Source organism: Gigantopelta aegis, chromosome 6, assembly GCF_016097555.1.
Source record: "Gigantopelta aegis isolate Gae_Host chromosome 6, Gae_host_genome, whole genome shotgun sequence".
Classification (NCBI taxonomy): domain Eukaryota; kingdom Metazoa; phylum Mollusca; class Gastropoda; order Neomphalida; family Peltospiridae; genus Gigantopelta; species Gigantopelta aegis.
The window spans coordinates 60,688,524-60,709,139 of NC_054704.1; the positions used below are offsets into that span (position 1 = coordinate 60,688,524).

At 36.0% G+C, this 20,616-nt stretch overlaps 1 protein-coding gene across 1 annotated transcript; it reads right to left on the reverse strand.

The window, feature by feature from the left end:
- Positions 1-13,298: 13,298 nt before the first annotated feature.
- On the reverse strand, positions 13,299-20,403 carry LOC121375530 (tetratricopeptide repeat protein 4-like; the record flags this gene model as incomplete). The annotated part of the gene is made up of 4 exons (XM_041503028.1): positions 13,299-13,411; positions 16,617-16,699; positions 19,387-19,477; positions 20,147-20,403. Coding segments are annotated over 4 exons (522 nt in total), but the record flags the coding sequence as incomplete, so codon positions are not given.
- Between the last annotated feature and the right edge of the window lie 213 nt (positions 20,404-20,616).

The window sequence follows — 20,616 nt, forward strand, 5'->3', positions numbered from 1 at the left end:
TCTTTTATATGCACCATCCCACAAACAGGGTAGTACATACCACGGCCTTTGATATACCAGTCGTGATGCACTAGCTGGGACGAGAAATAACCCAATGGGCCCACCGACGGGGTCCCAAGAATAGTGTCTTTTAAAATTTTAATTTACAAGTGCTTACAAGTGCCCCTTTATATCGTAGGTTTTTGTTGTTGTTGTTGTTGTTTGTTTTGTTTGTTGTTGTTGTTGGGGTTTTTTGGGGTTTTTTTTTTGGGGGGGGGTGTTGTTTTTTGTAGGGTTTTTTTTGTAGGCTATATCTGCCATACCTAGACAGATCTGTCCCTAGAATAGTGCCCTTTAAAACAAGTTATCAAAGTAAAATTACAGCCAAACGTTTATTTATGAAGCAAAGCCTTGATTCTATGGGGTTTTTTTACCGGGTCCCCCCCCCCCCCCCCACCCCCCGTTCTCCCGCTCCCAATCAACGCTAAAATTCACGATTTGTTGATTGAGATATAAGAATAACGGGTTTGAACTCTTCTAAAATAATAATTTTTGTGTTATAAAACTCCATAAGAGGAAGTGACCACTGACTGAAAAATGGGTAATTTTGCTATCAAAATGCCAAGTGTGTGTGTGTGTGGGGGGGGGGGGGCACCTTCTTAGGTTATAATACTATGCAAAATAATGCTTAAAATATATTTTTTAAATGGCTAATTTTGCGATTCATCAAGAAAAGATGTTTAAAGCAATCCAGTTTTAAAAATTTCCCCGGGAGAGCATACCCCCGGAGCCCGCTACACATCTCTTGCCATGCTTAACAACAACCCTGATCATTAAAAAATGCTCCGACGTGCCTCAAATCTCATATAATAGGGGAGACCGGGGCTGGTTGTCACACTTTTTATGTCGTTACATTTTTACACTTTATAAAATCTTATTGTTAACTGATTTTCTTGTAAAGTCGTTTATATCAGCCATATAGTGTAAAGGTAAATTTTGCCCAGCTTCATTTAAATATAGGATTCGGGCTATTGAAAATATTAAAATTATTGAGACAACCTGCCCCGTTACGGGGTTGGTTGTCACAGGTCCTGAGGTTGGTTGTCATTATGTGTTTAACGTATGAAAATACAGTAAAACACAGTAAGTTGAAGTTGTTGTGATTGGATATCACAACTCAATGTCAAATTTAAGACTTTTATTAATTTAAAAATAAAGAATATTTTTAACAAAATAATTATTTAATATGCCATACTTTAAACAAAACGATATACTTGAATTTTCAAAAGTATATGAATGTATGTATTTATAATAAATTTATATGGTATGGGTTGATTTCTATCTGCATTATTTGCTCGAATGGAACTTGAAACAGGATAGAAACGATGATGGCAATTTTTGAGCTACATTTTACACAGGTCTAAATGGTTTGCAAAATTACCATTTTTAATTTTTTTTTTAAATACTTGGAATACAGAGCCCATAATTCAGATTTATTCATGTAGATGACTAAGGCATATTTGGTACAAATTTCAAGTGAATCTGAAACCGAAGAGCGTGGGGCATTTGTTGATTTGAAATGGATTGACCCTATATAGTCCGTCCCATCCTCCTACACAATTAATGTGTTTTTAGGGGTTTTTTGTAAATAATTTCGGTTTGGTTTGACGTAAGAAGTAAAAGTATTTTAGATATAACAAAAATAAACCCCCAACAAAACAAAACAAAAACCACACACTATTTTATATGCAATTTAGAAAACAATCGGTTCATAAATAAATAATTTGTAGTAAATTTTGAGTCTTGATGACGCCATATGACGTCATACTTGTGTCATAACGTCATAGGTGCTTCACACTGTATTTTTAACAAGATATTTTGATTCTTTGGTATCATATTTCTATCTACTCATAATAGATTTATGGGGTCTAAAATCAACCATTTAGGAGATATACGGCTTCAAAGTTGGTGTTGGCGGCCATATTGGAGTTATGCTAATTAGCACCTTTCCTGGTATCTGATTTGGGTAGATTTTGGAAATGATGTTCAGTGAGGTCATCTAAACAATATAAAACAAAGAAACAAAATTCTATTACAATTTGTTCTAGGTGCAGTCATATTTTTACTTGACCAAATGGTTACGATATCTGCAGTTTATTTCACGGGATGAATCAAATAAAGAAAGAAATGTTTTATTTAACGACGCACTCAACACATTTTATTTACGGTTATATGGCGTCAGACATATGGTTAAGGACCACACAGATTTTGAGAGGTAACCTGCTGTCGCCATTACATGGGCTACTCTTCCGACTGGCAGCAAGGGATCTTTTATTTGCGCTTCCCACAGGCAGGATAGCACAAACCATGGCCTTTGTTGAACCAGTTAAGGATCACTGGTCGGTGCAAGTGGTTTACACCTACCCATTGAGCCTTGCGAAGCACTCACTCAGGGTTTGGAGTCAGTATCTGGATTAAAAATCCCATGCCTCGACTGGGATCCGAACCCAGTACCTACCAGCCTGTAGACCGATGGCCTGCCACGACGCCACCGAAGCCGGTCGGAATCAAATAAATGTTATTAACGAAACCAAACAACGTGATTTAAAAAATCCTTTGAAAGCAGCAGAAAACACGCCAGGATATCACGTCCTTCACACTACTTCCGTCTGATGCAAAGTTGATCCTCTCCCCTCACCCTGACCACTTGACATATTGGTTACGGGCCAGATTTTAAATTCCTAACTAAATTTGACAGGTTTTCTACAAGTTGAGCTTCTTGTTTGTTTTTCTAATGGCTTTAAATAATAAATAATAATTTAAAGTGACATTTAAAAAAAACCCCAAAACATGCAAAATGAATACTTGTAAAAGAAAAATCTTGAGGTAGTTTCGATGCAGTAGAAAATGTTCACCGTTGATTAAAATATTTCTTTTGAAACGAGATGTTGCATCCATACTTTATGAAACAAAATAAAATTTGGAGCACACATTACGGTTACGGAGCACACATCTCTGTTACGGTGCTAACTTACACGTTATGGTACTGATCTCCGTGCACGAAAATTAATATTCTAAATAATAAATGGTAAGTACTTCTAATATAATTTTTTTTTAAAAACGACGATTTTAATAGTGAAAAATAATTCAGTGTTTAAAAATTGGGGTCCGTCACTTTAACACTCTTCCGACATCCCACATCCGCTGCAAACACGCCTACCTGTACAATGCATATCCGTGTGCGATTCGCGAACATATTCGAAGTTAAACTAGGGCGGGACGTGGCCCAGTGATAAAATGCTCACCTCATGCGCAGTCGGCCTAGGATCGATTGCCGTCGGTGCGCCCATTGGTGTAACAAAGGCCATGGTATGTACTATCCTGTCTGTGGGGTAATGCATATAAATGATCCCTAGCTAATCCGAAGAGACGTAGAAAGTGGGGTTAAAGGGACAAACCCTAGTTTTGAAACACTACAGCATATTTTTCACTATTAGAGCAGTTTATGATCACTGAAATCAAACATTACTTATATTTTATTGTTTAGATTATCCATTTCTGTCGAACCGAAGTGGTCATCCTGTTGTTTTTAATACCACAAAATGCATTTCTTCTCATATTTTTTAAAACGTACGTGCGCCCGAGAAGTAGCGGTTATTGATTCAAGTTCTGGTCTATTGTTTAAGGATATTTCCCAGTTTTAACGTCACAAACTCTTCTTTCACTCTGTTGTAACTTTATCCAAATGTGTTACAGGTTTGTAGATTAACTGAAATTAGTGTCCATATTTACAAGTTGAAAATATAGGGTCTGCGCCTTTAATGAAAGTATTGACTTGATGTGCGCACTGCACTAATCCCTAGCCATTAGTGCACGCGCGCGCGTGTGTGTGTGTGTGTGTGTGTGTGTGCGTGTGTGTGTGTGTGTGTGTGCTGGGGTGTCGTTAAACGTCCATTCATTAATTCATACATAAACGATTCCTTGCTGCTAATCGGAAAAAAAAACAATAAAACCTTCACATGACGACAACAGGATTCCTCTCTCATTATCTTAGTCCTTAACAATATGTCCGTCGACATATAACCGTATTTAAAATGTGTTGAGTGCGTCGTGAAATAAAACATTACTTCCCTCCTTTGAAGTCAAGTTAATGTAGATTTACTTGTAGTTTACTTTTGTGATTCATAGATAACTAAAGGAGATTGCATATATATAGGTCCACAATGAAAGGGTCTGTCTGAATAGCCTACACTTACTGAGGCCCTATTTCACCACAGTCGATGCCAAAAACGGTAATGCTCTTAAATTTACGAGTTTTTGCTTGCTGGCTACCCTCCCAAAAAAAATAAAAAATAAACAGAGAGACAGAGACAGAGACAAAGACAGAGACAGAGAGACAGAGAGAGAGAGAGAGAGAGAGAGAGAGAGAGAGAGAATAAAAATAAAATCGATTATCACCAATTCCATGCATACATTCCACTAACCAGAGTTGACACCTCGTCAGCATCAACACTCTGCCCGACTGTATCATAATGAAGGCCAGAAACTGAGCAAGATTTTTGCATTAGTGATTTAGGAGTCAAGGAATTCATTAATATAATAATAACCTTCTGCTCAGACATTTGCATAATCATTTAAATCCAAGATGGCCACATAAATGTTCACTAAAGTGACCATATCCTGCATTTTATTATTCTCGGACAATAATGTTTACTTCAAATGCAGGGTTTAAGGGTGCAAGGAATTAAATTATTGCATTCATTTTCTAATATAGTGAACATTTATCATTGCTTGAATCTAAGATGACTACCACAATAGCTGCATAAACATGTTACATGTTTTGTATTAACCAACTTTTAATACATCTTTAGTAAAATAATCTAAAATACTATGGGGTGCCCTAATAGAATATTGCATCATAGATGCCATGTCTATGATACCAACTTTGCTCTGATAATAGGCAATGGTTGATGTTTATGTAAGGATTGTGGAATCAAGTTTGTATCATTGCCATTTGATAATACATATGCATTTCACCGACCAGGAAAAATTGTAATTCATCCAGCATTAACTTTGCTCACTATAACATTGCAATTACCATAGGCCATGAGCTACATAGGGTGCTCATGCACCCCCCACCCCACCCCCAACTCTATTGTATTATGTAACAGTGAAAAAATTGGGACCAGTGAAAAAATTGGGACCAGTGTTTGAAGGTACATGTACTATAAAAAATATATATATATTTTTGTTAATGTTAGGCCATAATCTGTACCCTTTAATTTTTGTGCACCAAAATACCCCCACTTGAGTGGCATTTATGATATATCAAATCAAAGCTTATGATCTACTAGACCACATGGCATGCTTTAAAGGTAGGGTCAACTCAAACAAGAGCCTTATGTGTTGGAAAGATGCATACCCGGACCACCAACACATACTGACACTTTAACAAATGAAAAAGGCGTAATTTTAGAGCATTATTCCTGCTAACTGGGGGCAGCCATTTTGTTTAGTTTTTGTGACGACCGGTGGTATAGCTTGGGGCGAAGTGACGTCAGCTCCATCCATCACAGTGTAAACAAATGCTCTAATTTACTACAAGGTGCTTCACTTTCATCAACCTGTCTTGTAAAACAACCTAAATGTCTTGATAGTATAATAAATTATGTAACAAAATATATTTCAATTTGCATCAATATAACGAAATGGAGTTATAGTATTTTTTTTTTTTTTTTAAATCCAAAGAAAAAATGCATATTATTAGGCCTATTGATAGGGTAGGTTCGAGCAAAAATGACCACTCAGGATACCCAAGTGATACTTTTCTTTTCTTTGGGACGACGTAATTGGTCAGTTTTGTGGTTTTAGATGGGAAAGTCTACTTAATCAAGGGTTTTACAGAATTACTTACAGTAATAAAGCAGGAAGGTTGATAAGTCCATTACGATTTGAGGGATATCCCTGCGGTTATCACACAATACCCTGTGATCTTAATAAAAGAGGCATGTCTTTTTAGGATGTCTAGACACAGTGTCTGGGTACTGTCTAAATATACACCTGCCAATCAGGCACCACAAGTACAGGCCACGGAAAGAAAAGACCAATTAACCAAGAAAACACTCCCGATTATTATATCAGTACATGGATTAATTTATGTACAAAACATAATGCAGTTATTTCAACACTTTGACAATGGTGGTTTATTTTGTATTGAACTACAATATATAATTGTTGCTGGCTTACTGGAATGGATATTATTACAAAACATTGTGATGCATTCACAATAACCAGGTATGTTTTGTTTCTTCAGTTCGAAGACTAATTATTCCTGATGTGACACGTTAGGTATTACGTAACCACCAGCTCGCAAGAGGGTGTATTCACTGGGATGGTACAAAATGGCTGTGCCCTGTTATATATAATAGCCGTCACATTTAACCATTTTATTAATTAACTATACAATTATACTTGTTGATATTAAGCAATAATGTGCATTATATATCGTTGAATATGCATACCAGGCCAAATGCCTTAATTGTTCTCTCCTTTAATGTAAGGTATCCACTAAAATGCCATGATTTAGTCATCATTAAGTGACCATACCCCAATTTTCCTTGGGGTATGCCGAAATCATCCATGTCATTTACATTTGGATTTAAATTTGGTTACCATTTAAAAAACCAGCTAGAATAATACTTGGTACACATTTGATGGGCCAATCACACACCTTAAGTGTATGAGACAGAGGTTGGGATGGGGTTTACAAGTGCCAATTGCTGGTGCAAATCATCAAAGTTGGGCAAATATTATTGAACAATTAGGGCAAAATGAGCTGGCCTGAAACCTTTAACAAGAGTACCAGTGAGGTACATGATACACCCATCAGGAGTTTGATGGAAAACCAGATCTATATTAATGAATATGATTCAATTCTAACTGTGAAATTTTGCAATGGGATGGACGAATAGTTTCTTTTGGACCAACCACCATCCCAAGTTATTCCTACATATGGTTTGATGGTCCTGTATGCATCTCTATGCAAGATATGATCCGGACAAGGATATGTGCAGAAGACCGTGAAAAGTAGGTCACAGTGACCTACTAATAGTATGCGACACCCAGCCATCCCAAGTTGTTCCTACATGTGAGGTTTGATGGTCCTGTATGCAAGTTATGGTCCAGACAAGGATTTACTGTTATGTGCAGTAGACAGTGAAAAGTAGGTCACAGTGATCTAGTAATCAAATACGACACTCCACCATCCCAAGTTCCTACAGTGAGGTTTGATGGTCCAGTATGCAAGATAATTGTCCGGACAAGAAATTGTGAACATACGGATGGACAGACAGACAACGCCATACCATAATATGACCCATCATAGATGGACATATAAAAAGGTGTACAAAAGGGGTAAAAAGAAAGTTTGTTTTGTTTAATGACACCACTAATTATCGGCTAATACGGATATTGGATATCAACATTGGTTAATTCTGAAACATAAATTAACAAAAAAAATTCAAATAATAATAACCACTGCATTTTCTCCATTATCAGCAGTGAATTTTTGTACATGCACCTAAAGATCATCCCAAAGGTCATGCTATGTATTCTTTTTTAAAGGCAAGTACATACAAAAGATTCCCTTGCTAGTTATTCATTAGGAGCAGCCTCTATGGCGGCAGTGACTTTCCTTTCTTTCTTAAACCAATGTTAAAATGTAATCCTAGTTTAACGTGCTACAGTGTTGTTAAACCAATGTTAAAATGTAATCCTAGTTGAACGTGCTACAGTGTTGTTAAACCAATGTTTCTTTACTGTACCTTATATGCACTTTTCTCACCGACAGGACAGCACATCACATGGCCTTTGATATACCTGTCGTATGCCACTGGCTTGGACGGAATAAATCACAATGGGTTTCCCCAAGGTGGTTTGATCCTATGGCAAAATAACCATATATGAGCATTAAATTTTGACTGAGCTAACTCCGACCTCCACATGGGTAAATTACATACTGATGTCCCCTTTATCAACAGGGGCGAGACGTAGCCTAGTGGTAGAGTGCTTGCTTGATGCACGGTCGGTTTGGGATTGATCCCCCTCAGTGGGCCCCATTAGACTATTTCTCACTCCAGCCAGTGCACCACGACTGGTACACTAAAGGCCGTTGTATGTGCTATTCTGTCTATGGGATGGTGCATATAAAAGATCCTTGTTGCTAATCGGAAAGAGTAGCCCATGTAGTGGCGACAGCGGGTTTCCTCTCAAAATCTGTGTGGTCCTCGACCATATGTCGGACAATATATAACCGTAAATAAAATGTGTTGAGTGTGTCGTTAAATAAAACATTTCTTTCAGTTAAAAAGTGTCTCAGCATCTTTATTTCAGAGTTTGCCGAACCCCCAACAGATCTTTCTCCCTTTGACAGCTCGGTTCATTTACCTTTGATAAACTCATATTGCCCTTTTAAAAAATTTATGACCCCCACCCCTTTACAAGATCCTGGACATGCCCCTGGGTTAACTCACAAACTATTTATACACAATGGCCTTTTTTCTTCTTTTTAGATACACCGGCCTCAGTGGCGTCGTGGCAGGCCATCGGTCTACAGGCTGGTAGGTACTGGGTTCGGATCCCAGTCGAGGCATGGGATTTTTAATCCAGATACCGACTCCAAACCCTGAGTGAGTGCTCCGCAAGGCTCAATGGGTAGGTGTAAACCACTTGCACCGACCAGTGATCCATGGTTTGTGCTATCCTGCCTGTGGGAAGCGCAAATAAAAGATCCCTTGCTGCCAATCGGAAGAGTAGCCCATGTAATGGCAACAGCGGGTTTCCTCTCAAAATCTGTGTGGTCCTGAACCATATGTCTGATGCCATATAACCGTAAATAAAATGTGTTGAGTGCGTTGTTAAATAAAACACTTCTTTCTTTCTTTTTAGATTGGCAATAGTACTTAGTAGTCGTGTTGTTGTTCCATGTCATGAGTAACCAGTCTTCATCCGTGGAAAGCCAGTGAAATAAAGTTTGTTTTGTTTAACAACACCACCAGAGCACAATGATTAATTAATCATCAGCTATTGGATGTCAAACATTTGGTAATTTTGACATACAGTGTTAGAGGAAACCCCAATACATTTTTCCATTAGCAGCAAGGGATCTTTCATATGCACCATCCCAGAGACAGGAGAGCACATACCACTGCCTTTGATACACCAGTCGTGGTGCATTGGCTGGAACAAGAAATAGTCCAATGGGCCACCAACAGGTATCAATCTCAAACTGACCATGCATCAAGTGAGCACTTTACCATTGTGGTACGGACCCCCTCCCCAGTGAAACAAGAAACAATTAAATTGGGTCACCCTAAGACGGGCGTGGTGTGGTGTAGTGTTTGACTAAATCCATTTTATACAGTGCAGTTTTAGGCTATTCATAAAGATGTCCATAGGGGTCCAGAGGAATGGAAAGTCATACAAGACTATTTTATTGAATTTTGTCTTTACAAATATTTTCAGTACCAACAGAGACCACCGACTGTAATGTTTTAAATCTGCTTTGAACAGAGGGTTAGACCCCTAACTCACCCCTCCACTTTTAACTAAAATACTAGTGATGTGCAGCACTGGTACATTATGACTGGTAAGGGATGTATGTTTCAATTTAAACATTGTCATGACAGTATTAAAAAATGAAGACCACTTTACAATCACCTATAATTTAGATTATATTATACTTTAAGAATGTGAAGTTACTTTTTGGTTTGAACAGTATACCAGATATATACACTAATGAATTATTAAAAGAAAAAGGAAATCAAGTTCAAAATAAAAATATTTTTTATTAAGTGTTGTATTTTTTCAAAAATTCAGTGGCAAACTTTGAAGGAACTGCCAGTAGAATGAAGCTTGGGCTTCCACCTGTAATGACATACCTGAAGAGAAAAAAGGAAAAATACTGTACATTCTCAAGTGGGTCATACGCACAAAAAAGCTATTTTTGATGAAAATACAGTCTTATATATGACAAGAAAGTACACACATTAATGTAATGAACGAAATACTGACAAAATACACCAGAAACAAAATTCAGTATCACTAAAACCATGTAGCCATTTCCTAAGCCTCAACTCAAACCACAAAGCCTTTTCGGTTAAAGGTTTAAAGTTAGTTTTGTTTAACAACACCACTAGAGCACATGCATTAATCGACTGATGGCCAATTTCATCTAGTAATTTTGAACTAATACGGTAATATTTTTATCTTCTTCTAAAGCTTTTATTTCATCACAAATGCAATCTTCTTTAATATTTTTAGTTTTCTTTTTAAATGTAAAATAATATATGGCTTCCCTCTTTATTTCCTTTAATAAAACTTCTATGAAAAGTGTATCATTAATTGTAGGTAGTACTAAACCAAATAACTTCTGGATGGGTCACATTTCCGCGGTGCACCCAACTTTTGATAGAGCAGTTAACACAAGTCCTGTGTGTTGGTTGTAAAAACAATTAGTTTCATCTGGGCAAATAATGTATGCAATTTTATTTCATCTAGTACCACTGTGTCAAGTAGCCTTGTGCTTGAACAATGTTTTGTGCAGAACTAGGGTAGTCGTAGATGCTACGCCTTATCTCTAAAATGAGCAGCTTGATCCCCAATTTTTTCTGATTCACTTTAAGGGTGAGGGGTTGTCATATTTATATCCTTGGTGTTTATGTCGACTGATACGCTGCAGGTAGGAGTTTTTGACACATATGTTACTATTGTCGTCTGTGGGATCTGATTTGGTAGTATACTGAATATTTTCATCTGAAATTGGTTTAATATTTTCTAAATAATAAACAGGTACTGCATACTGACTCTTTAACATCTAAAATAGTTTCTTTAATTGTTTCAATATATTTTTTTATCTTTAAGTAATGAATTATAAAATTTCCAAAGTCTTTGACCTTTTCCAAATAAGACACCAGAATGGTCAGACCTGTAACTACTCTCATAACCACTGCATTTTCTCCATTATCAGCAGTGAATTTTTGTACATGCACCTAAAGATCATCCCAAAGGTCATGCTATGTATTCTTTTTAAAGGCAAGTACATACAAAAGATTCCCTTGCTAGTTATTCATTAGGAGCAGCCTCTATGGCGGCAGTGACTTTCCTTTCTTTCTTAAACCAATGTTAAAATGTAATCCTAGTTTAACGTGCTACAGTGTTGTTAAACCAATGTTAAAATGTAATCCTAGTTGAACGTGCTACAGTGTTGTTAAACCAATGTTTCTTTACTGTACCTTATATGCACTTTTCTCACCGACAGGACAGCACATCACATGGCCTTTGATATACCTGTCGTATGCCACTGGCTTGGACGGAATAAATCACAATGGGTTTCCCCAAGGTGGTTTGATCCTATGGCAAAATAACCATATATGAGCATTAAATTTTGACTGAGCTAACTCCGACCTGCACATGGGTAAATTACATACGGATGTCCCCTTTATCAACAGGGGCGAGACGTAGCCTAGTGGTAGAGTGCTTGCTTGATGCACGGTCGGTTTGGGATTGATCCCCCTCAGTGGGCCCCATTAGACTATTTCTCACTCCAGCCAGTGCACCACGACTGGTACACTAAAGGCCGTTGTATGTGCTATTCTGTCTATGGGATGGTGCATATAAAAGATCCTTGTTGCTAATCGGAAAGAGTAGCCCATGTAGTGGCGACAGCGGGTTTCCTCTCAAAATCTGTGTGGTCCTCGACCATATGTCGGACAATATATAACCGTAAATAAAATGTGTTGAGTGTGTCGTTAAATAAAACATTTCTTTCAGTTAAAAAGTGTCTCAGCATCTTTATTTCAGAGTTTGCCGAACCCCCAACAGATCTTTCTCCCTTTGACAGCTCGGTTCATTTACCTTTGATAAACTCATATTGCCCTTTTAAAAAATTTATGACCCCCACCCCTTTACAAGATCCTGGACATGCCCCTGGGTTAACTCACAAACTATTTATACACAATGGCCTTTTTTCTTCTTTTTAGATACACCGGCCTCAGTGGCGTCGTGGCAGGCCATCGGTCTACAGGCTGGTAGGTACTGGGTTCGGATCCCAGTCGAGGCATGGGATTTTTAATCCAGATACCGACTCCAAACCCTGAGTGAGTGCTCCGCAAGGCTCAATGGGTAGGTGTAAACCACTTGCACCGACCAGTGATCCATAACTGGTTCAACAAAGGCCATGGTTTGTGCTATCCTGCCTGTGGGAAGCGCAAATAAAAGATCCCTTGCTGCCAATCGGAAGAGTAGCCCATGTAATGGCAACAGCGGGTTTCCTCTCAAAATCTGTGTGGTCCTGAACCATATGTCTGATGCCATATAACCGTAAATAAAATGTGTTGAGTGCGTTGTTAAATAAAACACTTCTTTCTTTCTTTTTAGATTGGCAATAGTACTTAGTAGTCGTGTTGTTGTTCCATGTCATGAGTAACCAGTCTTCATCCGTGGAAAGCCAGTGAAATAAAGTTTGTTTTGTTTAACAACACCACCAGAGCACAATGATTAATTAATCATCAGCTATTGGATGTCAAACATTTGGTAATTTTGACATACAGTGTTAGAGGAAACCCCAATACATTTTTCCATTAGCAGCAAGGGATCTTTCATATGCACCATCCCAGAGACAGGAGAGCACATACCACTGCCTTTGATACACCAGTCGTGGTGCATTGGCTGGAACGAGAAATAGTCCAATGGGCCACCAACAGGTATCAATCTCAAACTGACCATGCATCAAGTGAGCACTTTACCATTGTGGTACGGACCCCCTCCCCAGCTAGTGAAACAAGAAACAATTAAATTGGGTCACCCTAAGACAGGCGTGGTGTGGTGTAGTGTTTCGACTAAATCCATTTTATACAGTGCAGTTTTAGGCTATTCATAAAGATGTCCATAGGGGTCCAGAGGAATGGAAAGTCATACAAGACTATTTTATTGAATTTTGTCTTTACAAATATTTTCAGTACCAACAGAGACCACCGACTGTAATGTTTTAAATCTGCTTTGAACAGAGGGTTAGACCCCTAACTCACCCCTCCACTTTTAACTAAAATACTAGTGATGTGCAGCACTGGTACATTATGACTGGTAAGGGATGTATGTTTCAATTTAAACATTGTCATGACAGTATTAAAAAATGAAGACCACTTTACAATCACCTATAATTTAGATTATATTATACTTTAAGAATGTGAAGTTACTTTTTGGTTTGAACAGTATACCAGATATATACACTAATGAATTATTAAAAGAAAAAGGAAATCAAGTTCAAAATAAAAATATTTTTTATTAAGTGTTGTATTTTTTCAAAAATTCAGTGGCAAACTTTGAAGGAACTGCCAGTAGAATGAAGCTTGGGCTTCCACCTGTAATGACATACCTGAAGAGAAAAAAGGAAAAATACTGTACATTCTCAAGTGGGTCATACGCACAAAAAAGCTATTTTTGATGAAAATACAGTCTTATATATGACAAGAAAGTACACACATTAATGTAATGAACGAAATACTGACAAAATACACCAGAAACAAAATTCAGTATCACTAAAACCATGTAGCCATTTCCTAAGCCTCAACTCAAACCACAAAGCCTTTTCGGTTAAAGGTTTAAAGTTAGTTTTGTTTAACAACACCACTAGAGCACATGGATTAATCGACTGATGGCCAATTTCATCTAGTAATTTTGAACTAATACGGTAATATTTTTATCTTCTTCTAAAGCTTTTATTTCATCACAAATGCAATCTTCTTTAATATTTTTAGTTTTCTTTTTAAATGTAAAATAACATATGGCTTCCCTCTTTATTTCCTTTAATAAAACTTCTATGAAAAGTGTATCATTAATTGTAGGTAGTACTAAACCAAATAACTTCTGGATGGGTCACATTTCCGCGGTGCACCCAACTTTTGATAGAGCAGTTAACACAAGTCCTGTGTGTTGGTTGTAAAAACAATTAGTTTCATCTGGGCAAATAATGTATGCAATTTTATTTCATCTAGTACCACTGTGTCAAGTAGCCTTGTGCTTGAACAATGTTTTGTGCAGAACTAGGGTAGTCGTAGATGCTACGCCTTATCTCTAAAATGAGCAGCTTGATCCCCAATTTTTTCTGATTCACTTTAAGGGTGAGGGGTTGTCATATTTATATCCTTGGTGTTTATGTCGACTGATACGCTGCAGGTAGGAGTTTTTGACACATATGTTACTATTGTCGTCTGTGGGATCTGATTTGGTAGTATACTGAATATTTTCATCTGAAATTGGTTTAATATTTTCTAAATAATAAACAGGTACTGCATACTGACTCTTTAACATCTAAAATAGTTTCTTTAATTGTTTCAATATATTTTTTTATCTTTAAGTAATGAATTATAAAATTTCCAAAGTCTTTGACCTTTTCCAAATAAGACACCAGAATGGTCAGACCTGTAACTACTCTCTATCCATACCTTTCCTACAAATTTCATTAAATTTTCAGATACAAGATTAAAGTCCAATCTAGATTGTTTCACTGACAAAGTAAGTATACCTTTTTAGGTTAGGGTAAAGATAATGAAAATGGATGTTTGAAACTAAAGTTTTCTAAATTTTCTAACTCTTTCTCTAGCTTTAGGATTATTATGTACATAATTTCTTGTATCTAGATTTTGGTTTAGTACCAAATTAAAATCACCACATAGGATATGTTTTTCAAATTCTTCAAGTAATTTCAAAAGGATCTCATAAAAATTTGGATTATTCTCATTTGGACCATATACGTTGACAAGTGTGATTCTCTCCCCTTCTATAGTTATATGAAGTACTATATAATTTCCAGAAATATGTTTTCATTTTATGTAATTTGTATTCAAAATTATTATTGAACAAAATAGCTACTCCTTGAATTTTCAGAAAAAGAACTACATGTAAATATACACTGAGTTTGTCTATTACGGTTCTAACTGTGAAATGTGTGTCTTGTAACAGTATATTCCACTTTTGTTTCTTTTAAAAAAAAAAATTCAGGTCATCCCTTCTTTTTTCAGGAACTCCCAATCCCTGGCAGTTAACAAGTTTTATTCTTGATGGCTTCTCAGAATCTCTGTCAGTTTTAGAACATGGACTCAAAATAAATTATACTAAATAAAAAGCTATTTGGATAGGAAACAAAACATACTGAAAAGAAGTGTACCATCATAAATGTTTAAATGGGGAGCAGAACAGTTTAACTTACTTTGTATCAACTTTTTAGTAAAATTAGACACAATTGTGAATTGATTTTTTTTTTTACAGAAATGGAAAGATTAACGAAAGTATGGTCTATTAAGAATGCTAAAAGTCTTAGGAAAGATAACTTTTATAAAAAGTTTAATAATTCCCAAAATAGCACATTTATTTATAGCCTTACCTAACCCAAGTGAAAAACTACTAAAGTATTTAAATATGTAACCTTATTTTAAAAGTTTATTTGGAAATTAGCACACAATTTAATAAGTCAAAATTAAAAAGATTGCAGAATCAAAATGATCAATGCAAATAAATGTATAATAGTTCTAAAAAATACATGGATATGACAAATGTTTATGAATAATCCCAAGTGGACTAATCTTTTTAAAATATATTACAGGCATATCTTCAAAAGATGGTGACTATTTTTTGAGATACATTATGTACCTGGGTACAAATACAACAAAAGCAACACCCACAAAATATAGATGATATTCTATTCTGAATTCTAAAACGTGACACTCTAAACACAGGATCCTGTCTAAATTGAATATTAGTCTCGGCATGATCCGTTTTAGACAGGCTTTACTGTATATGATCTTGTTTGGGGGGTTTTCTGTGGCCATAAAGATAATATTACATTATCAAAATATTATTTTTAATCCAATGCAGGGGTGCAGAAATAAAACATATTTCACTAGCCCACCGGACCATAACTAACTAAAATTTACTAGCTAACCTGAATTTCTACTAGTCCGCCAGACTATAGAACAATATTACTGTGCATTAATATTATAATATACATTGTCTCTACTTCAAATAGTATATTATTAAGGACCCTTGGTAAGTGATAACATCATGTGGCAAACGAAATCAAGCCCCACAGCTTGATTGATAAATCAATTTAAAAAAAACAACATTTGTATTCTGATATAAAAAAATTCATATTTGTTTCACATACATTTACAAAATTCTAGTCACATCCAGCAAGTATTTAACAGAATGATATGTTCAAAACACACCAGCAACATACTTTCAGCATAAACAAGCCATTTGTAGGCAGTATTGACCTTTCACTGACCCTGTTTCCATTGTCTGTTGTCAATGTGGTACATATATTGTGTATTTCATCTTCGTTCTGAACCGTTTGTTTGAATGGTTTGGAATTTTGGCACGGCTGATGCAGAGTCGCGAATTTTATGTAAAACTAATTAAATAATAATAATTTTAAAAAATTAGTCAATCAGAAAAAGAGAGACAGACTGGTAGTTGCATTTTGCAACTCGACCATCAGAATTTTTACTCGCATTTGGGCGAGTACTTTCTGCATCCCTGCAATGAACTTATGGAAATTTCATAATTCATTTATAGAAACTCACTTTTCGTGTTGTAATGCATTTAACAATGTTGTTTCACGAGGTACTGAATACAGTTTTTCTTCTTCTCGATTTTCAAAGTAAATCTAAAAAGAAATAGAAACACTGAAACATGTCATTTTATGTTTTTTGCACAATGAGGGAAAATGATTCTAATCACTAAAAAATAAACTAAAAAAACAACAACCACAAACATAAAATACTCTTATAACCTTACTGACACTACATTGTGAACCAGAAGATTATATGATTTTATATAACAATCATTCTGAGAGTACTGCTAAAGCAAATACACGTCCCCTACAGGGCTCAATACATTTTCTTATTTCCTAACTTCAAGGGTCATACGTCTGTAAAAAATGGGTAAATCACCATAAAGTTAAACTTGATCTGTAACGGTACATCATTTTCTTGAGACATGGCCAAAAACATCTGGGAAAACATATTTTCGTATCTCCTAAGTTCAAGGACCATAGCTGTCAAAAATAGGTATATCGCCACTGAAGTCAAACGATCCACAACAGAACAAGATAAAGCTATACACAAAAGTTCAGCTCAATATCTCAAGGCATTGCAAAAAATAATCCAAAAAACAAATTTTCATATCTCTAAGTTTGAGGGGCATAACTGTTAAAAATTTGTAAATCGCCATGAAAGTCAAACTTGACCTGCAGCAGTGTATAGTAAAGTTATACACAAAAGACGGATGGACAGACAGAGACAGACAGAAAGAATGAGAGAGCTTTTGTCTCTCAAAATGGTATTAACATGTGTAGTGGTCCTTGGACTAAAAGTCATAAATTGTTTTATAGTAAAGGTCTTATTTCATCCATAAACATTTATTGAAGTATGTGACTACAGTACAAAATACTAATAAACAAAACTGAATATGATTGCAAAAATTGTTAAAGATGTTATTTTGTAATGTGCATTATTGCTTCAGCCACTGGATTATTTGTAATAACTTTCCCTGCTTTACAGAATCGCCATGAGAGATGATTTTGTAATGTGCATTATTGCTTCAGCCACTGGATTATTTGTAATAACTTTCCCTGCTTTACAGAATCGCCATGAGAGATGATTTTGTAATGTGCATTATTGCTTCTGCCACTGGATTATTTGTAATAACTTTCCCTGCTTTACAGAATCGCCATGAGAGATGATTTTGTAATGTGCATTATTGCTTTCAGCCACTGGATTATTTGTAATAACTTTCCCTGCTTTACAGAATCGCCATGAGAGATGATTTTGTAATGTGCATTATTGCTTCAGCCACTGGATTATTTGTAATAACTTTCCCTGCTTTACAGAATCGCCATGAGAGATGATTTTGTAATGTGCATTATTGCTTCAGCCACTGGATTATTTGTAATAACTTTCCCTGCTTTACAGAATCGCCATGAGAGATGATTTTGTAATGTGCATTATTGCTTCAGCCACTGGATTATTTGTAATAACTTTCCCTGCTTTACAGAATCGCCATGAGAGATGATTTTGTAATGTGCATTATTGCTTCAGCCACTGGATTATTTGTAATAACTTTCCCTGCTTTACAGAATCGCCATGAGAGATGATTTTGTAATGTGCATTATTGCTTCTGCCACTGGATTATTTGTAATAACTTTCCCTGCTTTACAGAATCGCCATGAGAGATGATTTTGTAATGTGCATTATTGCTTCAGCCACTGGATTATTTGTAATAACTTTCCCTGCTTTACAGAATCGCCATGAGAGATGATTTTGTAATGTGCATTATTGCTTCAGCCACTGGATTATTTGTAATAACTTTCCCTGCTTTACAGAATCGCCATGAGAGATGATTTTGTAATGTGCATTATTGCTTCAGCCACTGGATTATTTGTAATAACTTTCCCTGCTTTACAGAATCGCCATGAGAGATGATTTTGTAATGTGCATTATTGCTTCAGCCACTGGATTATTTGTAATAACTTTCCCTGCTTTACAGAATCACTATGAGATGAATTTTGTTTTTTAAAGTTTGTTTTGTTTAACACCACAAGAGCATATTGATTAATTAATCATTGGCTATTAGATGTAAAACATTTGGTAATTCTGACTGTAGTCATCAGAGGAAACCTGCTACAATTTTTCTAATGCAGCAAGGGATCTTTCATATGCACTTTCCCACAGACAGGAAAGCACATACCACAGCTTTTGACCAGTTATGGTGCACTGGTTGGAATGAGAAAAAAACAATCAGTTGAATGGATCCACCAAGATGGTTTGATCCTGTGATGCCAGCACCTCAAGTGAGCACTCAACCGGGTGAGCTAAATCCCGCCCCCATGAGAAATGACTATCCATGCGCATGTTAACAAAACTTTAGTAATTTTGATCTATAGTGTAGAGTTAACACTGTTCAGGCAACTAGGCATGTCATAAAGGTATGCATATGATAGGTGTGATTTAAGACAGTCACTGTAATTTAGTGTCAAAATAATGACAAGCTCAAAATAATAAAATTTAATCAAGTTTTACTGATCTAGAACTTATATTTTGTGAGAAACTGATCTAAGCACAAAACTTATATTAAAGTAACTTACTGGTTGAACAAATATAATTCAAACAACCATACAATTGGTTACCTAGGTTTAAATCACATGAACAGATTTTTGGTCATCTAAGATTCTGGAATACTGCCCCTAGTAAAATGTGGAAATGAGGGGTATAGCGACTGTATAACCAAAAAGTCAGTTTGAAAGTGTGTGAGTTAGCTGGAGACCGAGACAATGTGTGTATTAATGACCGTTACCTGAACAGACTCTGGTGTGTACTTTGAGTCTGAATCCCAGGGAACTGGCTGTCCTTCACACCCAAACATCACTGTCAAGTGGTCAAGGAAACTGAAATGGATGTAGATACATGACATTGTATAATTAAATGTCTGATGAACAATAAAAAATCTATTTAAAACCACTGACAATTTTCATTTACAATACTGAATTACCTTCTCAGTCGCGCATTTGTGAATCTATTTGAAATTGCCGTACTCATATGTTGGATCTATAAATAAGTAGAAGCATGTTTTGTTTAATGACACCCAATCGTGTAAAGTAATATGGCAAATGCAACTTATTTTGCTGGAAAATTCATGCAGATATTTTAGACTTTTGGACACTTGATTCACAACATACCAGTGCGTATATCTACTCTGCTGTAGCATTTTTCATTAAATTATTGTATAAAAGTGTAGTAAAAGTGTACAAAATTTAATTATAAAAAATGTGAGTAAAAGTTATAAATTTGTACACCCTTAATGTGTTTTTGGTCAAAAAATAATCCAGTAGTCTGAAGGTTAAGCACTGATTGTTTTCTAGTATATTTTTATTGTTTCCAAAACACTTTTACTTTTTTTCTTAGGTATAACCAAACTGAAATTCTTTACAAAACATTTTTGTTGGAGGATGGGACAAACTATAATTAATTATCAACAGCAAGTTTTTATGAACCTTACACATACAGGCACATATTGACAGAAACTGACGAAACTCACTATCAATGAACAAAAATACCTTGAATTTTCACAGAATGCTTCTATAAAATCTGTCTCGCCATATTCTGGGTAGAAAAACATCACTGGCCAATGAAGAACTCCATTTTCATCTATGTGGACCTTGGCTCCTGATGGATTGCAAGTCTCTACATTAGTTAACAGCAGAGGGTTTACTTTTTTCAACACAGATGTCTGCTTGACATTTCCTAGATGAATTCCTCGACTCTGAGAACACAAGTTAAAAAAAGGTTTGTCTTGTTTAACACGAGCACACTGATTTACTCATCATCGGCTACTGGATGTCAAACATTTGGTAATTTTGACATATAGTCTTAGAGAAGAAACCCACTAAATTTTTCCATTAGTAGTAAGGGATCTTTTATATACACCATCCCACAGACAGGATAGCACATACCACGGCCTTTGATATACCAGTCATGATGCACTGGCTTGAACGAGAAAGTCCAATGGGGCCACCAACGTGCATCA